At 46.8% G+C, this 17366-nt stretch overlaps 1 protein-coding gene across 1 annotated transcript in view; it reads left to right on the top strand.

Annotated features, from left to right (window-relative positions):
- The first annotated feature begins 3215 nt into the window (after positions 1–3215).
- The window catches only part of LOC144179269 (uncharacterized), a 110970-nt gene continuing 96819 nt past the window's right edge, over positions 3216–17366 (top strand). The window contains exon 1 of the mRNA XM_077707560.1: positions 3216–4002. Coding sequence (XP_077563686.1) covers positions 3939–4002 — 64 coding nt within the window. The 5' untranslated portion in view covers positions 3216–3938. The remainder of the gene's footprint in view (positions 4003–17366) is intronic.

The following is a 17366-nucleotide window of genomic DNA, read 5'->3' on the forward strand; positions in this document are numbered from 1 at the left end:
GGCAACCAACCAATAACAAAATCGTTATAGCATCTGCCTTTGGCGTAAGCCATGTTTTAGGGTGTACTACACCAATTACACCCATTTTTAAACCTCAGTTTTTGTTTCTCAAGATTTCATTAAAATATCGCGGAAAATTACTCGGTTTCATGTTTGAAGTGTGACAAAGCTTCAGATCTCACAAAAAAAGCAAACATTTAGTTGTATCCTTTGACTTCGCTCCCAAAATTACATTCTATCGATAGCAAAACTTTGAGCACCCAGGTTGCCATGCGAAGAATATTGGCAGTCGAAATTTTTCTGAGAAGGTACGGATCACCAGGAAAATCCTAATGAAGCCCGGGATTGAACAAGGAAGAAAGCCAGAAGGCAAGCAAGTAAACGTGTGTTCTACCCCCACAGCGCGACGCTCCGTGTACCCTTGTGGTCAATCAATTTCGATGGAGACCGCGCAGTGCTGCACCCATGTACAGCTGGCATTATCTACGAGGAACAGGCATCGCCTACTGCCCCCAAGACGTAACATGTAGTTATGTGTGGAGACATACTGGCCCACCACCGCCGAAGCAAAAGAACATTCCTGACTCCACATCCACAGTTATATAGACAAAGATCCACCAGCCTCCGAAGAGAAAGACCAACTCCTACCCCGTTTCATCCTTCTTGATGTCATTTACCACATCCTAAACCAGGCCCCTGTCATTTCTGTACCTTACGCGGCTCCCTATACTCTCAGGTACGGGAGTGCCGAGACACCCATTCCTACCCCGCAACCGTACCCACTCTTGCGAGCAGCGGCCGGCCTGCCTAACAGTCCGGCGCTCGACTGCTAGGCAAGGTCAGGCTATTTCGGACTTGGGCCGCCCCGCACCGGGTGGACGCCCTAACAGCAGCACCACCGCTGCTCAAATAAACATTTATTCCTCCTTCTCATCACCAAAAGAAACTCGAAAATTTGGCTCGAACGCGGCTCACGCCCCAGACGCACCGATAAGCATTGATTTCGGTGATGCTACTCAACTAAGTTGATGAAAAGGTCCGAGTTCGAAACAGAGGTATGTAAGGGTTCGGTGCATATTTGTTCTTAGTGTGCGCAAATGCCTTGCAGCAATTCCAGCTTTATGGCTATTACTCAGTAGAATACGGTTGTAACTCTTGTTTCATCAAAACATTCCGGAAAAATGGAGGAAGCTTACACTAAGCGTTATGCCCGAAGGTAGCGAAGGTCTACCAAACCTTCATGACCATCACGATGGTTTAAGTCCCGATTGCATCCGATTTGCCTTTTTTTTTCCGCTCCCGCAACGACCTTTACTCCATCTTTGTTGCTATAAGGGCGAAGAAGAAGCAAATCGAAGATGCAGGACGAACAAACAGAACGCGAGCACTGAAACTAGGCGCCCGCAGACGCCACGTGTACCGTACTGTCACGTGTTCGGTGTCGAGCAGGTGATGTGTTTCCTCCCCGCAGTTACAGCCGAGTGAGTAAGCCGCTTGATCTTGTGTACCTGTGTACTCTTGTGTACTTGGTCGTAGTCGCGTGGGTAAGAGACAGGTTCGAATCCTGCCGGTGCCAGTGCTTTTTGTTTTCTTTTTACTGTTATACTGAGTTTTGTGAAACCCCAGAATCAACAAATTGCTAAACAGCTTCGCTGTTAAAAATTGTACGAGAAGCGTCCGCTATTGCGGCTCTATAATTCGTTGACTTTCGTTTACTTGTGATAATTATATCACATTGATATTGTAAATGTCACAGAATTCCAGTCTGCTCTCAATACTTGCGCTTCTACGGACGCGAAACCGACAGCCTCATATTTGTCGCCTAGAGTAAACCTGAAGCCATTTCAGATTTAAATAATTAAGGAAAAAGCCATAATATCTACAACTACGAAATGGCTTTAAAAACAAATTCGTGTACATCATTTAGTTTTGCGTGAGAAGTGCACTCTTTCCTTAGGTATCCACATTTAGAGAGTGGAATGGCACATAATTTTTTTTGTTCTGGTGGTTAAGCTTTTATTGTTGAGAGAAACCATAATTTTTTTCTTCTGGTGTTTAAATTTTTATTCTTGAGAGAAACTTCTGCGACCTGGGGAGAAAAACTTCTGCGACCAGCCATGACTATTCCTAGTGAAAACAGTAAATTACCTGGATTCTCGCCTGCTAACAAATGCATTAGGTGCCCTTTTCGTGTGCCCGCTATAAAGAGGGAAAGCGATGGCAACTCCTAAGCTCTCTGGCACAGTCACTATAAAGTCCTCATTTGAAGTGAAGGCGTCATGACTCGTTGTACACAAATCTTTGTTCAAAGACGAGAATCTTCCTTGGGATACCAAACACAAACATTTTCACACCTGTCTGCCCGTCTGCATCTATCACTCGATTTCAGTCACCCGGTCGTGAAACACTTGGAAAGACATCTAAACACGGTGTGTATTTACGCGATAGTCTTCCACACTACTGAAAATGCTGCCATGAGTTATCCACATCCACTGTATTCAGCCGGAAACAGACTCAGGCGTACTTGAGGCTTTTATAAGGTAAACACCACAGGACAAGCGCTCTATTAGTCAAGAATACACGTTGGATTGGTTTTTATGATGGCCAATAAAAAACAAGACGCTAAAATTGGTAGCGAACCAATGCAAAATGAAACAAACAGTAAAACAAAGGTGATCGAGCTAGTGCTCGAGTTGGTATAAGAACAAAAGAAACAAAAGAACCCAACAGATGACCGGTGACCACTGCGAATGCGGGAAAATATAATTGAGCTAACTTTCATCGCACGTATCTTAACAGGAGTGAAGGAGAGCAGAAGAAGATGAAGAGTGGCAGAGGGAGAGAGGAGACAGCGTTCCGTGGTAGGGGAGACAGATGATTGCCGTCTTTTTTTTCTTGCATTTCATTCGTTTGGAGACTTTCTCAGCGAAAGGTCTGAGGCCATTTTTTTTCCTTTCCAAGAGCCAGAATGCTCCGTTAAATTTAGGGGCGTTCAGAGTCGAATATATATACGAAACGCCAACGCTATTTATCAATTTGATAGGCAATTTCTTTCCTCTGCACAAACTGTGGCGACGAGTGTGTGGAGATGAGCGAAAGAGAAATCGCACCGGCGCTCTCATAGATGGCGGGACGGGTTCCGGCGCCCGAGCTCCGAGTTCAGTCAGCAAGCGGGGTTCGTGACGCCATCGTTTCACGCTCTTTCTCCAGGGGTCGGTGGTCGCCTAGTGGCAGCAGCGGCGGTGTGAAAGGTTCGTGCATTGTAGCAGAATCCCTGCCGGCGCGCTCTTCGACTTAGTCGCAGCAGCGGAGCGCCGGGCTGCACGCGGCCGAAGTGCGCCTCGGACTCCACGGCGGTGACGATGCTCCGCAACTCTGACGGCGGCGGCTCTTGGGACAGCTTTCGTTGGAGCTGGCGCGACTGCTGAAGGCGCGCGCGCGTGCTTCCGGTGGCGTCAATGTAGCGGCTGCTCCCTCGCCTCCAATTTTTTCTTCTTCCTTGGCGCGTATCTAGACAGCGTGCGTTGCCCTACTGCTACCACTCGGCTTTCACACAACTTGCTGCCGGAATAACGGGGAGGAAAAACAGTTCTTGAGCACTATCGGAACTTCTTTGGTGACTTCGGGGCTGAGCGGTCACTGAGTGCTTTAGCGGCCCTTAAGCGCTGTCACTGAACAGTTTGCACATTTTCTCGGTTTTTATCGCTGGCGACGATGCTGTTTGGCTGTGGTTCAACGGCAAAGTGAAAGGCCGACTTCTGAGGGAGGATTTCGCGCTTGAGTGGCTCTGTCAATGTATCACCCTTCCACGAGAGATCGATTCCTCCACATCCATTTCGTCGCCCTGTGCTGACTTGCGTGTAACGTTGTCGTCATCTCGCTGTTCTACTGTTGGTGGTCGCGTCTGTGTCGAACACGTGCACCGCCCTCAAAGGATTATGTCCGTGTCAAAGACTTGTTGGTGGCTGCTTTTGTGGAGCATCAGCGTTCTCTCGCTGCAAGGTAAGCATTCGACGGGATACCTGAGGTGGTGGGGACGGCGCGCCAGAGCAGCGGTAATTTAAGGAGCAAAAACCTTCTTTTCCACAACTCTTTTCTTTTATATTTCTTTTACTGGAATTTAATCAGCAGCGACCGAAAAGCGAGGCTGTGACAGTGGGTGTAAATTTAACGTAGATGCTAAAAAAGAAAGGCCCTTCACTCTTCGAAGGTGGATGACCAACGATACTGCATCTCATAACGCAATGTTGGACAAGGGTTTATGCATCTGTTTTCATTATTTGGTAATGGCAGTAACGATAGTTGTCTGATTACTGTTGTAAGCACTGTATGGTTTGGAAATAAGCGTAGGCAAATTCTTGGCGCAGGAGCGTTGCTCATTAATTTGTGTGGCACTTCCAGTCAAACACTTCGAGCACAAACTGAGAAAACCATTTATGGTCTGGTTTTGAAATGCCCACAATATTGTATCAAATCTTGATGACAGGGGTGTGTCATCACGCCTAATTTATGCAAATTGCGTGGTAATGAATCTCTCCATATCACGTTTCAGTGTGTCTGGATGAATAACCAAGTGGACCACAAAATGCGTCTTTCGTTTCATCAAGAGTGTTTGGTTTATCTTAATAATTGCAGTACTGGGGTCCTAACACTTAAAACATAAGCTGGATAAACCACTACATTCCTGCCTGTTTTGGAGACAACGATAGCACAGCTTCAGAGAGATGTTTTGTGGAAGTTACCATGACCTATATTCAGTTGTTCGTTAAAGAAAACCAGTTTACTGTTTCTCAGGCTCCTCCGATCTGATGTTGCAGTACATTTTGTCTGGCTCGCATGCATACACATTGCTGTCTCCGCCGACTACTATCAGCGAAGTTTGTCACGCGTGCTTCTCAATTAAGTTTTCGCTTCTCTCACAGTATCCCATCGATCGCTCTGCGTGCTGTGTGAACTCAGTCGCTTTTCGTACACACGCAGCCCTTGAGGAGTTCTACGAATGGAATGCTCCATGCACGTGCGGGTTCTTAGCATCACTAGAACACAAATGGAATGACCCGTTCCCGTGCGATTTCCTTTGTTCTAGGGCGCAGAAAATCCCCCAATCCTAGCCATGTAAAGCTAAGCTGTAAAAGCTGTTGATGAATTGTTTGGTAACAAGATTGAGTACAAATGGGATCAAAATTTCTGTCACCCAAGGTTCCGAAACATGCACGCCGAAACAGACCCCAGGGTTCACGAAGCATCTTATAGTGCAGTCGCATTATGTCATAAATGAAGGATTAGCTTTATAAACGGTATAAAAAGTGGCGTCCTGGGCGCGGCCATGTTGGATGATGTGACGTCACTCGACTCTCCTGGTCATTTCGGACGCGTTTCTCGTCAATGCCTTCAATGGAGCCGGGGCGCATCGGCGAGCACCGGATAGGCTTTATGGGCGACTTGTGCAATTTTTTTGGAGTGTCTCTGTGAATTAGCACCTGTCGGACGCGTAAATATTGGACGCGTAGATATTAGGTTGCGCACCCGTGCCATAAATTAAACGGCTTTAAGCTGCTGGTTGCCACACTTTTATCTCATGAGCATGTACACATTTGTTCGCACAGGGATTACTAACAGAGTCGGAAATGACGTCGAGGCTGCAGCCTCCGCAGCAAGACAACTGCCGCTATGGCTTAGTTCTGAGGGTGCCAACGTGCATGATACAGGCCCGCACTACGACGAAACATATGCAATGCTTACTGAAGCATTGTTTCTGCGCTCGTGACGAGTACGAAGGGCGGGTACTTCGTACTTCGTGACGAGTACGAAGGGCGCCGAACGGCGGGGCTCCGGGGTCGCTGGCGGTACGACGAAAGGCATTTGGTGCAATTTAATTAACGTTAGACCAGATGTCCTACGCTGTGGCTAGGCTGATATGCTATAGCAAAGACTGGAAAAGAATCTGGGGGTCACCGCTCCGACCGCCAACTTAAACAACCAGCACGACAACACGCACGTAAGGCGTAAACACAACATGAAGCATGCTTTTAGAAACAGCGTGCGAAGACAGGTTGGTGTAGACTACATTACGCTTGCCAAGTACATTACGTTACGGTTTGAAAACGTCGCCCTTGCTGATATTCTTGGAACAAAATTCGTCCGTTCGAGAATGGAGACCAGGCGACGCCCGATCTCCGTGTCGCGTTGACTGTGCGGAAAGTGGTGCATTGCAAAAGGCCGCACACGGACAGTCTTTGTTAAGTTGCGGCCAGTGTGACTTGCATGGCCATTCGTACCACACCTTGACGTCCCTATTGCATGCGAACTCCGCGAAATACGTTCCTCCTGGTGCGATAAAAAAGTTTTGGATTTGATGGCACAAATTCAAATGTCAAACTTCTTCAATTTTAGGCGCCGAAGCCCCACCTGGCTTACGAGGCTTGCGGTAGTGGAGACCTCCGGGGAAATTTTGACGATAACGGGGTGTATAACGTGCACTGTACCTCGCTACGCCAACTAAAAAAAAACGTAGCGAAAAATAAATAAACCATGAATGAGAATATACAGGAATTAAAAAAAAAACAGAAAAACTTTAGAAAACTCGCGCACCACGCGATCCTGCGACGCAACACTATTGCAGAGAAGAAAACAACACATGCGATCCGTGCTACCTCATAAACAACTTGCTGCGCAATGACGGCAGGGCGCCGATCAAGGATGTAGGCTAGGCTGCCAATATTGTTTCCTCCTATCCGCCCGGAAGGAGAGTTCTCCCTGCTACTCCACGGTACCCAGCGCTTCACATTCCTCCTAATAAGCTACACGCACCGCCTTCATCACAGTAAAAATTTAGTCGATTAGAGGATGGAGAAGCGCTCCTGTGACCCCTCCTATGCACGTAACCACATTGTTGACAACGTCTTCGGTTTGATTGACAGTGAGGTTTACGTGCCGACGCAACGCAGGCGATCAGGCGCGCCGTAGTGGAGGTCTCCGGACTAATTTTGACCACCTGGGGATCTTTAACGTATGCCGAAATCTCGTACACACTAGCGTCTTTGCTTTTCGCCTCCATAAGAAAAGCGGTCGCCGCGGCCGGGAATCGAACCCGCGACCATATTTTCGGAGGGATTTGGTGCTTGCGTAATGATAGGTTCCAAAGTTGCTCGTAAACAGCGAAATGTCGTTTTCTCAGCTAAAAGGGGATGCTGTAGTGCGGCCCACGTCTTCGCTTTATCGCTTTTCCGAACGCGATGGCACTCCTTCGATGTCGCGTTGCTTCGGTGCTTGGCGCTTTCCCATTATTCGCCCGTTGCAAAGAAAGAGGAAGATGGCCAAGTTTCGCCTCGTTTGAAGCGAGTGTCCGCATTCCAGGTGCGCAAGTCGAGTGGAAGCGGCGCCAACTGCATGGGAAGAAAGCCTCGGAAGTGAATTACCACCTGCAGCCCACTCCGTAGTGTATGTGACCGGGTTTAAAAGAAACTGTCTCCAATAGGCCCGGGACGAAATAACGAGCGCCCGGCCAAGCGTGTCGTGGAATGGGACGGCGTCTTAATGCTTACGGGTTCTCGGATAGTTGGTTGTAAATGTGTGCGTTGAAAGCACGCCCCATTCCTTTTCTGTGCCTTTCCATTTTTCAACATTCTTGGAGGTTCTCTTTCAGTGTCACTTTTTACTTGTCTCCTCAAATTTGCTGGGAATTTTTAGAAATCTTGGGCATGCTAAGAGTATTTTCGCACAAACCGTTTGTCCTTAAATATGCAAATTTATTCCTGACAGAATAATGGACTCGATTTTAGTTATTCTCGCGAACGGGCGTAATTCTTAGGCGTGGAGCAGAGAGGCCGTACAAAATTCGCTCTGACGGCTGTTGTCACCGTTTTATTCCATTTGCGACCCTCGGACGAACGGGTTCTTCGTGAAAGGATTGAGGGAAAATGGCTTCGACAGAATCTGCAACGCCATCTCCGGAATCGGAGCACTATAAATGAGACTTGGGAAAGCAATTTCCTTAAAAGGCTCTTACGTTTAATGCAGATGAATACAAAAGGATTGGTGCAGAAGGACCACGTTGGGGAATCGGGCTACGGTGACAGGATGTGCGCTACCCAGTTAAATGAGTGTCTCTTTCCTTGTTATGCGCAAGTTTTGTCTGCCCATAGTATTTATAGGTTTTTTGTCAGTGTGTGTTCTGCTTTTGCAGATCCACAGCGCATGCATGGCGCGGCCCGGATGTGAAACACAAAATGCTTTTGTGAATGCGGAGGTTTTGGTGACCGAGGCAGGCCTCTGACGTTCTGAAACAGAAATCTTCAGGACTCTCACACGTGTCTGTTTCCTTTATTCTGCTGAAGTAAGAACGCGTCTTGGTAAGATTTTGTTAAACACCGGTGAACGACCATATAAGAGGATATTAGCCCTACATGCATAAACGTCTACACCTACATGCAACTCAAATAAAGTTCAGTGTACATAAATGCGTCTAATGTTGTCCGAAAATTGCAGATGACCGTCAGCCTTATCAGCCTATGCCCGCTTACAAATAATTTGTATCTGTTCTTGATTTGTTGGGATTGGCACAGCGTGTCACTGTACTTTGAAGCTCGATGGTTGGGCTGTTTTATTGGAATTTTTATACATATAGTTTACCTCTATATATAGTACCCCTCCCGCCATGGCTGCAAAATATTCGAGGAAATACAGTAAAAGCAAACGAAAGCCTTCAGTTATATCAGAGGCTGAATCATCGCAGTATACGCACTCCACCGTGACAGCATACCTGTACCCGCGTATAATTCACATGCGTACCAATATATTGAATGTCACATATACTCGGGAACAAGTCAAGAACGGCAATAGCTCATGTACGGTACCACTCCGCCTAAGGGACGGACCCGGATGTCAACGGGCCCGCGGATTTTGAAAGGAGGTTACTATGGATGCGTGATATCGTCTGCCTTTTCTCACGTACTTTGTTTGTCATCGCTGCCGTAGTTTATAGGCGTATTCAGTCCAAAAAATCACGGAAACGGCTCGTGTCACGTTCAAAATATTCCCAGTAACGCGCTACTTGCGCAGCGCGTAGTAATATCCGGCTGCGGTGATGAGGCACAGCGGGAACTTCCGTTGCCGTTCTTAACAATTGTTCCCGAGTATAACAGCCCCACATAAGCAGACATACGTCACCAGCCAGAAGTGTATCAACCACAGTATTCAGTGAGCAAAACCCACGAGTGTTTGCTGATCAGAAGTTACGAATGAGTGTTTTATGATTAATTTCTTAGTTCGGTTTTCAAACCTTGTCAGCGGAAGAAAAATTCACCGTTGGTGCAGACTTCGTCGAACTGGAAGCAGCACCACCGAAAAGCTTACGGGGCACCTAAGCTTTCTCTGATGTCAGAAATCGTGAGCATAATTTTGCGCTGAGAAGGGATGCTAACGCTCAAGTGATGAGGCTCCATGAAGTCAACGTAAATTTCCATTTTGTTCATGAGATTCGGAGTTTTATAATGCCCTCCGCGCATGCCCGACAGGATGCGATGTTTTGTATTAATTATAGCAGGTGTTGTACACCCGCATCCTATCCTGGCTATCGGGATTCATATCCCAAAAGAACGCAATTTTCTTTTTGTTTCTTAAATTTTTGTTTACAACGGTGTTGATTGATTGATTGTAGGGTTTAACGCCCCGACGCAACGCATGCGATGAGGCGTGCCGTAGTGGAAGCTCCGGATTAATTTTGACCAACTGGGCATCTTCAACGTGCGCCGATATATCGTACACACGTTTGTTTCTGTTTTTCGCCTCCATCACAAAAGCGGCCGCCGCGGCCGGGAATCGAACTTGCGTCCTCGGGCTCAGCTGCACAATGCCTTAGCCACTGAGCCACCTCGGCGGGTTACAACGGTGGTCATTTTGGTATTAATCGTGTTGACCGAGGATGGCGGTTGTCACTGTCCGCGATTAATGTGAAATCAAGGATTTTTATTTAATAGCACCATGCAAGGGTTGTGGGTATGATCAGATAAAAACAAAATATCGTTTTGCTGTCAGCGTTTCTGTTAGATATAGGCGTCCCGAAAAGCGCAAATTAAGGGGTGTAATACAAAGGCTCGAAAAGACATAAGGAGGCGCCGAGTCTGCCAGATGAAGCCGGCGTGCTTTTATTTGTTTGTGTCTTTAACTGTCATTTAGCGACAGCAGGAAGAAGAAAAGGGGAAAACGGATTATACGCAATCGATTGTGTGTTCCGCTTCCACAGCCACTCAGCCTCCAATAAACAGACATCCGCGGGAATGGAGCGGGGATGCTGAAAAACGAAGTTGAAGTGCGTGTTTTAGAAGAAAGCACAAAATAAAGGCGTACAGACACACACGCGCACACAAACAAAAAAAACTCCTAATGCAATGGAATAACATGGCGGGAATGTTTATTGTTGGCCTAAAACAAGTGTATTTGTATCAGTTCCTCATCACATTCATGAGTGTTACCATTGTAGATGTCAACACCCGGGCACAGCTTGTCTTTGTTAACAGCGGAGCTGTTGTACAAGCCGTAATTTCGGTGTTGCAGGAAAAAATACCAAAAAAATACGGAGCGCTCGTGAGCGCGTGCCTCGCGGCGACTTCCAGGTGTTCCCGGCATGCGCGGTTGCTTTAGCAAAAAAAAAGAAAGACTCTACCGCTGTTGTCAAGCGCTGCCGCGCATGTAAGGCCGGGTTTAGTATGTTATCGCAACTCCCGTAACATCGTTAATTGACGGCGTAATTCAACGTCTCAGACAACCAAACTGCGTCACACACCGTTTTTTTTACGTGCATAGTGCACGATATGGCTGTTACGTCGGTAGTCTGAACATATAATAATGCGTCGCATGAGGAACACGACGGCGTCGATGCATATGACGATGAATGCTGCTAGCACAGTTCAAAGCAACGACGGAATATGTAAATAGACAATTTCAAACGTACACATGCGTGGTGATTAGTGTTTCAGTGCTCACGTATAGAGAAATCCTACAGCTTCGCTATGGTTCAAGCCATGTGCGACTTAGTGCAAGCCTCGCCAGTTGAGCTGTTGGAAGAATACAATGCTGAGGATGACCTTGCATTCACCACTTGTCGCAAGGAAGACGACAACCTCTTTGAGGTAAATTGCGACGATGACTAGCACCACTAGTATGCAAATGAACCTTAACTATGTGTACAGAAATGCTCACCTACGACAGCTTCGGCATTGAAGTCTTGCGCGTGTGTGCAAGCATCCCTGAATTATTTTCTTTTGACGCCTGTGTGGGCGAGGGCACCTGTGTCAGACAGATGTTTAAAACCTTAGAAGTGGAGACAAAAATGGCAGCATCTCCATTCCGTGGATGATGGCGAGGGTGCGGAGTACCGGGACTCGAAATGACATCCACGTTGCGCCCCGAGTGACATCCGATTTGTGCCCCAACCGTCATTCGATTTGAGCCGTAAGATGCACCTCGATTATTCCCTGAAACTCCAACTCACGGCTCAAATCGAATTTCGCTTGATTTTCGCTTGATGGTGGTGGGCGCACGGATGGACGCCGACGGACATCGGGAGGTCCTAAGGTACTCCGCACCTTTACAGGCGAGGTAGTGAGCTGTTTGACTCGCGGTTGCTGACTCACGGTAGTAGCACAATGGGTAAGACGAGTGGCACTAACTCTGTCTAGTCTACTAGAGGCAGGCTCGAATCCTGCCGGTGCCTGTATAATTTTTTTCAATTGTAAATGCTATACGCACGGACGCGCACGGACATTGTGCGGTCCGAAGGTACTCCGCACTAAAACAAGACGAACGGCAACATGGTACTTCTACAAATGCGTAGTGATCAGTGCTTCAGTGCTCATGTATAAACAAATACTACAGTTTCGCTATGGTTAAAGCCTATCACAGCTAATGTTTCATTACTTGTTTCTATGAACCATGGCATTCTAGTTTATATTTACCGTGCACGTTCGCTTGTCGTGCACCACGCTTGCTGGCGGAGTTAGCAGTCTTGGAGGGTAGAAAAGAAATGCGGGGCTGACTTTTGCAGCCGGGTAGTGTGACTCAGCCTTTTATTTTTATATGTGTTCTTGTTTTTGTCGGATCAAGAGACATGCACGTTTACTGCTTCCTTTCAATAACGCTAATAGTTGCAATAACTGTTTTCCTTTAATATGCGATGAAGCGAAACTAGTAATGCCACCATCACATTGGAGGTGGCTAACAAGTGCGGTGTGTTAGCTGCTGGTATTTTGACCATATTTTTCTCTCATTCTTTTTCCGGTAGCATTAGCAGTCGCAACAGTTAATGCTAACTCGCAGCAATCGAACGGATTTTATTCGTGTGGATGATAAAGGGAAACAGAACCTTGAAATAAGGACCAGCTCACGTTTGATCATATTACAAATCTTCGAGCTGGGAAAGAATGCGAAAAACGTCATTTTCGTGATTGTAATGGCGCTTGCGGATCTCAAATTACGAGGGCCTTAGCGTCACTTCAGCCGTCAGAAGTATTTGCACTTACCCCTTCTATGTCGGTTTAAATCTTTTGCATATTATAGTGAGTCAGTGTCGTATAGAAGATTGGATGGAAAGGGTGCCCTGTTTGATTAAACTTTGAGAATTTCTGCAAGCGGAGAGAGAGAGAGAGAGAGAGAAAGAGAAAGACAGACATATATATATATAGAGAGAGAGGAAAATACACTTCAAAATGAATCAGTATAGGTCGATTTGGCGACGCTGCCGCCCATGTTTTTAATAAGTAATCACCAGAGATTGGATAATAATAACTAAAAACACTGGCAGGAAAATAAGTGGATCAGAGTAGTCCAGCTTTTACGATTCACGGGAGTGCGAAGTAATTTATAAATACCGCTGCGCACATCACAAAAACTGGAAAAAAGTATGGTTGAGAGTCGGTTTCGTTTAACTGCAAAAGCTGCTTTATCAGAAACACGTTGTCCACCTGAACAGCGTTTTCTTCATCAATACCAAATTTCTTACTGCTGCGTAACAATTCAAAGAATCTGAGGTCGCACATCTAGTAACCTGTCGTCTTAGCCGTTCAACAATGCCAGATGGTTGAAGGTGTTTGTAGAAAAACATAATATAGCCTATTTTCGCGGAGGTCAATGACCGCACGCCCAATAAATGGCCCGCATGGTCATTCCGAAAGCGTTTGAGGTGAGAGGAATGTACTAGTGTCCCTAGATAAGGTGTCATACAACTGCCACTGAGCCACGCAAGGCAGCAACTGCGCCCATTTTGGCGTTTATTAGTTTTGCGAGATTGCCGCATGTACCGCCTCGCCGCTAACTTCGATCGGGTCGCTTGTTGATAACGCTGCCGAAGATGCAGCGGAACGGCATCTTCAGACGCACTTCTGCTGCTGAAATGCGGCTACAAGCGTTATCTTTGATGCGCGCTCGGAACGACGTCAGTCGCGCACAGCCGCAGAGGAGGGACGACCAGCTAAGTCTACCACAATTTACCGACATAAACCCCTAAACAACAAAATGGCAGCGGCCATGAACCGTCGCAGTGTAAACAAATCTCACGTGATGCGAACTGACCAGTGAGCATGGCGGCGCACGGAACGATAGGAGAAAAGAGTGCCAATACTCTGTAACCTTATCTGATGACACTAGAAGGTATATCACTACAGTTCTGCAAAGTTACGCTGTTAAAGCAAATAAAAAGTACTTCTGTAATAATTCAATGCCTTCAAAATAACTAACCTAACCCGTGGAATAATGAGAACGAAGAAAATAATAAGAATATAAACTGTTACATTAAAACATCCCAAGTTTTAGCGTTAAATTACGCAACGATCACAAACAAGGCATCGGAAATAATTTATTCTCTGCGTAATGTTTGCTGCTCTTTTAAATATTTTACCGTACCGTATACGATATACTGAGCATTGCTGACATCACCGACGCACCCACCACGGCGCTCAGTGGCTCAGACGTTGCGCTGCTTAGCACGATTACGGGGGTTCCATTCCCGGGAGCGGAGGCCGCTTTTCTCATGGAGGCGAAATGCAAAAAATCTCCTATGTACGAAATTTCGGCGCACGTTTAAAGATCCCCAAGTGGTCAAAATTAATTCGGTGCACTCCACTCCGGCGCGCATCATCGCTTTCGTTGCGTCGCCACGTTAACCCTTCAATTAATTATCAAAAATTCCCACCCATTTTACAGTGGGTTTATCAGTATCAAAAACTCACACGGCGCACATGTCTCCTGCGTGGAGGAAACATATGATGTCGGCACATTTTAAAATATAAGTTCCGGGACCGAAACAGCGTCAACGAATGCACCTACCCTAAACAGTATGTATAAATTTTCGGTCTACATGTTGAATCAAATTTCTATATGTTTGTAACCATACTACCACACATTACAAAATAGGAACAGACTAAGTCGCTCACCTTTTTAACACGGCACTGAGAACGAAATTTTCTTGAGTGAGTTGCGTGTTGAGTTTTAGCGCACACTGTCGCTACACTTATCGTGGGCGGAGTGCACAGGGGCGCGAGAGATCGCGTGACGCTGTCAAGTGGCATTCAGCGTGAACGGGGGTTTAAACCCGCAGATGGGCTCGGGGAGTGCACAATTTATCTCCCGCGTCTCCGCGTTGGCTCGTAGCTCAATCAGTAAGACAACAGGCTCTCGCTCCTTTTCTGCATTCGTTCCAGCTTCGATTCTTGGCGGTGGCATTGCTTCTTTTATTTGTTCGCCGAAGTTTTCTGTTGGCACCAACGGTCGCTACAGAACCCTTTGGGGGTAGAGGTAGAAAGCTTCGCTTTAAAACGGAGTGCATAACTGGCTCTGTAGAGTAGGCATCGGGTCATTGCCGCGAAGTGTACAGTACATTACTTCAGTTTATCTTTTAGGCGCGTGTTTATCTTGTGTAAACATTTCGCGGAGTACCTTTTTTTGCCGGTTAGGTACTTTCTTGTGAGAGTGTTCTACAGGCCCGTAATCAGCTCAGCATGTAGCAGCTCAGCATGTATCAGCTCAAGCATGTAATCTCTTGTCAGTCTTACGTGGTCTTGCTTGTTTTTTATGTCTGCTATAACCTCGCGTTGTAAGAGTGTATTTTTGTGTCATTGCGCCTGGCTGCCTTCTTTTGCACAGCTATTTAAATGAACCCAAGTATTCAATCAAGGCCTGCTTTCAAGTTCAGGCTCGCCGCGAACCCTGCATCGCACCCCACTGGTTCGAATTGTGTTTTGTTTACCATGGTTATAATACTTTTCTTAGGTCCTGTATACATACTCTCTTGTTCTAGCGCCAGAAAAAAATAGCTAACTGCCCACAGTTTATTGGCTTGCTTGATTCCGGTTGTCAGAAGAAACTATAGCCTCCCTCTTCCCCTCACTGATACAATAATATCATTTGTTGTTCATCCCTAGCAATGTATACACCCTTCCGGCCGAGAAAAGCAGAGACATTATGTCCTGAGTGGAGGCATCCCTATTTTTTTAAATGCAAAGCAAATTCAGATATTTTATATTCGGTGGCTTGTTATGTCAAGCTAATAAGAAATATTTACCAATTTGTGCACGTAGCGTAATACGCGGAATGCCGCTTAGAAGAGGCCCTTACATTGCAGTAAGCGCGAAACGAAGAAAATACGCAGCGAGGCGTAATTGTGTTTTCATGCTAGAAAAAGGGATACGTTTCAATGGGTCACACTTGGACGTGACTGGGTGTTTAAATGCGATAGTTGATAGTTGTAGGCCGCCCGTATTTTCGATCCACAATACGTGTTCGTTCACGTTAAAGATTTAACGTTCGAATCGAATACCAACGCTCTACCAAGAGAAATGTGATTCGTACTCGATTATCGCTCTAAATGTCGAACCTTTACGTATCCCTCATGCCTTGACCGCTTCAGGAACCCGTCCCCTTTTTAGAAAGGTAGCTTCACCGAACGTAGCACGGGAGCGCAGTGAAGACAGCTTGCAGGTTGAAGCATTGGTTGTGGTCGCAAAAGCTTTGAACGCTCCGAACAAAGCCCTGTGAACGCTAAATCACGTTCTAAAACGTCATTTATTGGTGAAACCTTTCGAGCCATGCCGTCACCTGTACTCAGTTGGTCCCGCCAATAATCACCGGCATATTCATCAACGCGAGATGGAACCAAAAAAAAACATAATTCACCTTTTCGTGACCACACGAGGAGAAGTGCAGGTATAAAGACGATGGAGAGGGGCAAAACGCAAGGGCCTGCACCAGCTGCAGAAGATGGGGCGTCGATAGCTGCTCAAGCACCTAGTCAGACGATGTACAGAGCTGCATCCAATCACAGCGCCCCGTTTAGCGTGTTGCCATCACACGCACACAGAAGAAGGACCAGTCGTTGGAAAACGCTGGCCCGCCCCTTGCGGGAGAATGTGCGGCGGCATTCGATACATTCATTTTAAAAATGCACTATATCCATAAATTTGCTGAGCAAGACATGCATACAACGGAATGACAGTTGTCTAAATGAATACCCGGTGCTTTAATGATAAACGGAGGGTCTGCCTAGGTAAACATCGTTGTCCAGTTTACACCCACTCTCTCGTCAGTCGTGCTCCTTTATAATTTGATATGCAAGCGCAGCGGAAACTTTCATTGGAAACGCTTGCTGAAGTAATAGATATTCATCCTTTATCCGAACTTGGCCTCGATTGCTATTTAGTGCAAAGCATAGAAATAAGTACCAATAACGACCAAAAGGGCAAATGCTGCAATTAAAAAGAGATCAGAAAAAAAAATCCCGAAATTAGAAAAAAATAGTCAATGAAGATTTTTTCATGTCACAATTTTAAGGTGGGTTAGGAAAAAAAAAAGCGCGAGATGACGAGCAAAGAAACGTTCCCCACGGCAATAGCAAAAAACGTCAATCCAGGGAGGAAAGAGAAACGGGAGAGATAATGGCTGGCGGCTGTGCGTTGTACGGCTTTGTGCCGCGGGTCAGGGTCGCGCGGGTTCTTCATGTGCTGCGTCGCTCGTCATTAAAACCCCCAGGGTGTGAGAAAGGCGATGAGGGGAAAGAGAAGAAGCTACAGTGAGCTTGTGTTCCTCGAGCCAATATCAGGGCGGTCACGTGGCAGACCTCTCGCTCCCGAGTCACCGAGAAACGAGATTAAGCAGAGTCGATAGTCCCCGCACCGGGGTGAAAGGGGCCAGCCGCCCGCGGACAGGTCGGGAACAAAGGTCAGTGGGGAGGGTGCGGGATGTCGGGAAAACGGAGCGGGCTGCGTGCGTGCTTCTGGAAGGGAGCCCCGCTGAAAATGCCTCGCGGGTTTTGGGGAGCACTCTCGCGGCGAGAACAAGAGGGCAAAGTGCGGAGTACGCTGCCGGCTGCAAGGACGTCA

Source organism: Haemaphysalis longicornis, unplaced genomic scaffold, assembly GCF_048455015.1.
Source record: "Haemaphysalis longicornis isolate Haplotype H1 unplaced genomic scaffold, Haemaphysalis longicornis Haplotype H1 scaffold_4, whole genome shotgun sequence".
In the NCBI taxonomy this organism is placed as follows: Eukaryota; Metazoa; Arthropoda; class Arachnida; order Ixodida; family Ixodidae; genus Haemaphysalis; species Haemaphysalis longicornis.